Source organism: Cibotium barometz, chromosome 14 (assembly GCF_041138505.1).
Source record: "Cibotium barometz isolate CiBa-2024 chromosome 14, ASM4113850v1, whole genome shotgun sequence".
NCBI lineage: Eukaryota > Viridiplantae > Streptophyta > Polypodiopsida > Cyatheales > Cibotiaceae > Cibotium > Cibotium barometz.
Genome location: NC_141059.1, coordinates 46,542,870 through 46,548,924, shown reverse-complemented (window position 1 = coordinate 46,548,924; position 6,055 = coordinate 46,542,870). Strand labels below are relative to the sequence as shown.

The window sequence follows — 6,055 nt, the reverse complement described above, 5'->3', positions numbered from 1 at the left end:
TGTGGGGGTGGGCCCCCCCCACATGCTTGCAAAGTTTGGTCCCCATCGGAGAATGTTTGGGTACGATGGTATGGGGAAGGCCCGGATTTTCCATGGCCTCTTAGGCACCAAGAGACTTGAAAAACCCGCACTGGGCGCCGATTGCCAACCCAAACATGCTCTGATTGTGACCAAACTTTGCAAGCATGTGGGGGTGGGCCCCCCCCACATGCTTGCAAAGTTTGGTCCCCATCGGAGAATGTTTGGGTACGATGGTATGGGGAAGGCCCGGATTTTCCATGGCCTCTTAAGCACCAAGAGACTTGAAAAACCCGCACTGGGCGCCCATTGCCAACCCAAACATGCTCTGATTGTGACCAAACTTTGCAAGCATGTGGGGGTGGGCCCCCCCCACATCCTTGCAAAGTTTGGTCCCCATCGGAGAATGTTTGGGTACGATGGTATGGGGAAGGCCCGGATTTTCCATGGCCTCTTAAGCACCAAGAGACTTGAAAAACCCGCACTGGGCGCCGATTGCCAACCCAAACATGCTCTGATTGTGACCAAACTTTGCAAGCATGTGGGGGTGGGCCCCCCCCACATGCTTGCAAAGTTTGGTCCCCATCGGAGAATGTTTGGGTACGATGGTATGGGGAAGGCCCGGATTTTCCATGGCCTCTTAGGCACCAAGAGACTTGAAAAACCCGCACTGGGCGCCGATTGCCAACCCAAACATGCTCTGATTGTGACCAAACTTTGCAAGCATGTGGGGGTGGGCCCCTCCCAAATGCTTGCAAAGTTTGGTCCCCATCGGAGAATGTTTGGGTACGATGGTATGGGGAAGGCCCGGATTTTCCATGGCCTCTTAAGCACCAAGAGACTTGAAAAACCCGCACTGGGCGCCCATTGCCAACCCAAACATGCTCTGATTGTGACCAAACTTTGCAAGCATGTGGGGGTGGGCCCCCCCCACATCCTTGCAAAGTTTGGTCCCCATCGGAGAATGTTTGGGTACGATGGTATGGGGAAGGCCCGGATTTTCCATGGCCTCTTAGGCACCAAGAGACTTGAAAAACCCGCACTGGGCGCCGATTGCCAACCCAAACATGCTCCGATGGGGACCAAACTTTGCAAGCATGTGGGGGGGGCCCACCCCCACATGCTTGCAAAGTTTGGTCTCCATCGGAGCATGTTTGGGTACGATGGTATGGGGAAGGCCCGGATTTTCCATGGCCTCTTAAGCACCAAGAGACTTGAAAAACCCGCACTGGGCGCCGATTGCCAATCCAAACATGCTCCGATGGGGACCAAACTTTGCAAGCATGTGGGGGGGGCCCACCCCCACATGCTTGCAAAGTTTGGTCCCCATCGGAGCATGTTTGGGTACGATGGTATGGGGAAGGCCCGGATTTTCCATGGCCTCTTAAGCACCAAGAGACTTGAAAAACCCGCACTGGGCGCCGATTGCCAACCCAAACATGCTTTGATTGTGACCAAACTTTGCAAGCATGTGGGGGGGGCCCACCCCCACACGCTTGCAAAGTTTGGTCCCCATCGGAGCATGTTTGGGTACGATGGTATGGGGAAGGCCCGGATTTTCCATGGCCTCTTAAGCACCAAGAGACTTGAAAAAACCACACTGGGCGCCCATTGCCAACCCAAACATGCTCCGATGGGGACCAAACTTTGCAAGCATGTGGGGGGGGCCCACCCCCACATGCTTGCAAAGTTTGGTCCCCATCGGAGCATGTTTGGGTACGATGGCATGGAGATTTTCAACAAACAATATGATAGCAAAAGTGTTAAGAAATATAATAAAATCAAGAACATCAACTAAAATGTAATGATACTCAATAATGAGAAAACTCATAATGATATAAACATCAAATAAGTACATCAGAATGAAAATGAGCTACCCCAGCTAGCCTGAGGTTAGTCACTGCCCAAAAATCTAAGTACAATGTAAGTGAGCTAACCCAGCTAGTCTGAGTTTAGTCACTATCAACAGCAACCCAATCAAAATCGTCATCTCTAACTGCCGGTCGACGGGCGCGTCGAGGCTGCTGTGCACGTCGAGGAGGCTGTGCCGGCTGCGGGGGTCGTCGAATGTCTGCGGGGAGGTCTGCCTCAAAGGAAGGATCGTGAGCTGGTGCCGGTATACTCGGGAGCTCACGAGTCCCAAAAGCTGCTATGGCCCTCTCTCTCTCTCTGCGTCGTGCTAATGCAAGACGCCTCTGTCTGTACACCCAAAATCTATAATCTGCAATGGTGCGTGTCTGCCACTCTGCTCGTGTAAGCTCCTCTGCTGTAAGGACACGCTGCTCATGAGAAGCAGCACTGCTGCTAGCACCATCACCCGCTGTGCCACTAGGGCCAGCACCACCCACGCGCTCAAATGCTGTCACCTGGCTCTCATGTAGCACTCTCTGGTAAGCGTCGAACTCATGTGAGCTCCACTCTATCTCAGGAGGCACCTCAGGCTCCTGGGCTCTATCGTCGAAGGCGTCGAGTCCCAAGTCCATAGCTGATGTAAAGTCGACAGGCCTCCCAGTCCTGGCATCTACTCGTACAAGGCCTGGGTGAAGATCATCGATGCCCAATACCCTGTACGTCGCTAAGTCGACGCGTGCACGGCAGGATGGGCATGCTGAGAACCGGACGAGCTCCTGGGTGATGCAAGACAAGTGGAAAATATGTCCACATCCTAGGGCATATCCTCCTGTACTATCAATGTCCTCGATACATAAACAGCAGCACGCATCCCGTAGGAAGGGAGGTGCATCCTGAGGGAGAGGTCATCGAAAAACCTCTGTGATAGGCCGTGGATATAACGGTAGGTAAGGCACTGTCACATCGGATGATCTACGATACTCTCGAACATGCAGCATCAGCTGCTCTGCCCTGTGCTGGGCAATCTGCTCCATGATCTGATGATGCTGTGCCTCAGCTCTGGAGCTCTCTACCTCGGTCCGAGCCTACGCAAAAAAGTAAAGCATTAAAATATTTGATTAGTCTCTCATTAGGTATTACTTAAAGAAATTTGTAACTTAAACGTGCAAGAGAAACCTACCTGCTGGATGTCGGACTCTCTCAGATGCTGTGCCTCTGCAGTAGCTGCCTCTGCCATCTGTAATGCAGCTCGGAGGCGGTCTATCTCCGCTCTCGCCTCTACCAACTCCTGAGTGAGCCTCTGAGTGGCAGGTGTGGGAACCTGCGTGACACAATCAACCATGCTGCTCATGTAAAAATATAGAAAAGTACATATAAACATGAAGATAAATGACCAAAAAAACTTAAGACGTAATATATATGTAAATACCTCCACATCTGTCGTCGGTATAGCTCGTGAGAATAGGCGCACCACGTGCTGGATGCTCTCCGTGGTACTCCGTACGTCAATGCCGACCTGCGTGCCAAGAGCCTCTACTGTCGACAATGGCACAAATGAAGGATCTGTGGCGGCAGGTGCTACACGAAGTGCTGGTGGAGGCCGCCTACCCTGGTCCTGGAGACGGCCTCGGCCAGCACCACCACCCGGACGATGGCTGGTGTAATCGACCTCCTCCCCTAAGACAAACTCCGCATATAACTGCTTTGCGAAGTATATGGGGATCTGGCGGTTGTTCGGCATCCTCCCATATGCGGCAACATATCGACTATAGATATGTGCCGCCATACGAGGATGCGAACACCGCGAAATAGTGAGGGGCTTCCCCGCCCCGGGCCTCATCCCACGACTATCGAGGAAAAGATCTAGGAAAGCCCCATCCCTAATAGGAGCAAGATCACAGACCTGACGATATGTCAGGCCATGTGACACCGGAGCAGCGCGATGGTGGGCTATCCACTCATCTACATAAACAATATCGTGAAGGCTACGAAGGGACGCAAGCATCGCCTCCAAGTCTGCCACGATATGTAATGTAGACGGAGTGTCTCTAGCACTCCTACGAATAGCCGCTAGCTCACGGTCTATCTCCGCGATGAGGTCCGCAATAGATGAGCGGCCCTCCTCGTGGCCCTCCTCGTGGCCCTCCATGCTAAAACCTAAGCCCAATGTGAAGGGTCCAATGTGAAGGGTCTAATGTGAAAGGTCTAATGCTTAGTGCTAAGTAGCACTAATGAAGCTAAAAACAAAGCTAATGGGCTCACTAACACTAATCCAAATCAAGAGAGAGCAAGGGAGTGAAAACGACTTGTGAAAATGAGCCAAAAAAAAAAGTTTTCCGGTTTTATAACCTCGATCGAGGTTCGGTAACATCATGCAATTTAGGGTTTGCAAGATTAACGCTCTGGATATTAGGGTTAGTGCAACATACGGCCAAGATACACACCTAATTCTAGGGTTGGGGAAGGATCGACGGCTGAGATTTGATATTAATATCTCGATCGAGGTAATTGGACGGCCACGATTTAGAGGCATTACCACGAAAAGGTATCTCGACGGTCAAGATTCATTATATACCTCGATCGAGATATTTAAACGGCCGAGATCGCATCTTCCAGCGTACGTGAATGGACGGTATAGATTGCGTTTCCTTATCTCGATCGAGATAATTGGACGGTGGATATTGCATCTACGTATCTCGATCGAGATATTCGGACGGTGCAGATTGAATCTCTATATCACGATCGAGATATTTGGACGGCTGAGATTTGAACTCAGTATCTCGATCGAGATATGGGGACGGTGGAGATTGTATCCGATTACCTCGAACAATGAATGGTCGCGATTGGATGTATATTTCTCGTTCGAGATACGTGGACGATGGAGATGTGCTAGTCAAATATGCCTACGGGGATACAGCGTGGCCCTGATGTGGATCCGAGTGGCATAGATATCTCGATCGAGATATTGTGGTGGCGGTGACATGTATTGGTGACATGGATGACGCCTGGAAAGCCGGACCTGCTAGCGTGGCATTAGTTGGCATCTCGATCGAGGTATGTCGATTTAGGCTCGGGAGCCACGTGTCGTCTTTTGATTCGCGGCACTATCACGATCGAGGTACTCCGCCCGAGATGGATGGATGTCCCAATTTTGGAGAGAGTGAACGAAAGTGAGTACCCTCATCTTGCAACCACCCTGGACAACTTTGTGGCATATCTGGTTAACTAGGAATGCCTTCATATTTGATGCAAAAGTTGGTATTATAGCTCACATAGGTTGTATAAAAGGGCTACTATTGTGGCAAGTCTCTTCCTTGCGGTGGTCAGCTCATTGGTGGAGAATGACACGGCTATATATTGGATGAGGGTACTCCGAGCTACACTTGTGGTTTCGGAGTAATTAGTGAGGGAAAGCTAGTACATCACATGGTGGCCATGTGGCCCTTTGTAAAGCAATTTTGGTAATATATCTTCTATTACGAAAAACAAAAGAGGGAGAGAGAGAGAGAAGCAATAGAGCTCAAGGATAAGAGAGAGTTTCCACAACTTGAATGGTACTCATTATGAGAATGAAGGACCCAATTAAATGCTTTTGTAGGCACCTAGGCCTTATCTTTGACCACCTTAGATAGAGGTGGTACACACCTAATGTGTTCACACGAAAGACCTTTCACACCACTGAGACTTAGATAATTCCAACACCCTCCCTCGGAGCAAAGGTGGTGAGACCCGAATGAAAAAGAAGAAACCAACCTCCAACTCCATCAAATCATTGTAGAGAGGTGACCTAGCTATGTGCACCTTCCGTGCCATAACTATTCCCTCAATCAGCTTTTGACCAAAGACAAGATTATCACTTAGTTAACCCCTCCCCCCCCTCCCCCCCTCGACTCCTAACTGGGATAATAATACATCTTTGCCTTTTATAGCACTAAGGCTTTTACAAAAACTCCAAAAGACATCCAAAATAATCAGATTTTGGTGGACAACCTAGGCAGAGAACCCTTGACTATCATACAAAAAACTGCATTTAGAAATAAAGGGAGAATCTCCCCTCTATGACGAAAATGTTGATGAAGATCTTCTTGGTGTCAATGTAGTATTTGATCTTCCTCATGTCGATGTAGATCTTGATCAGATGTAGCTCTTGGTCTTCTTTATCCTTAATTTCATTGTGTAATGAAAT

At 49.7% G+C, this 6,055-nt stretch overlaps 1 protein-coding gene across 1 annotated transcript; it reads right to left on the bottom strand.

Moving 5' to 3' along the window:
* Positions 1-2,774: 2,774 nt before the first annotated feature.
* LOC147632093 (uncharacterized) lies at positions 2,775-3,211 on the bottom strand. The gene is made up of 2 exons (XM_086808001.1): positions 3,050-3,211; positions 2,775-2,954 (listed from the first exon to the last, which is right to left on the bottom strand). The coding sequence occupies exons 1-2, from the start codon at positions 3,209-3,211 to the stop codon at positions 2,775-2,777; spliced, it is 342 nt and encodes a 113-aa protein (XP_086664127.1).
* Between the last annotated feature and the right edge of the window lie 2,844 nt (positions 3,212-6,055).

What these genes read in the sequence shown, in the direction of transcription:
- LOC147632093 (XM_086808001.1), bottom strand. Translation starts at nt 3,211, where the DNA reads ATGGTTGATTGTGTCACGCAGGTTCCCACACCTGCCACTCAGAGGCTC. An exon ending in GAGAGTCCGACATCCAGCAG is followed by an intron (nt 2,955 to 3,049) that starts GTAGGTTTCTCT and finishes TTTTTTGCGTAG; the next exon opens with GCTCGGACCGAGGTAGAGAG.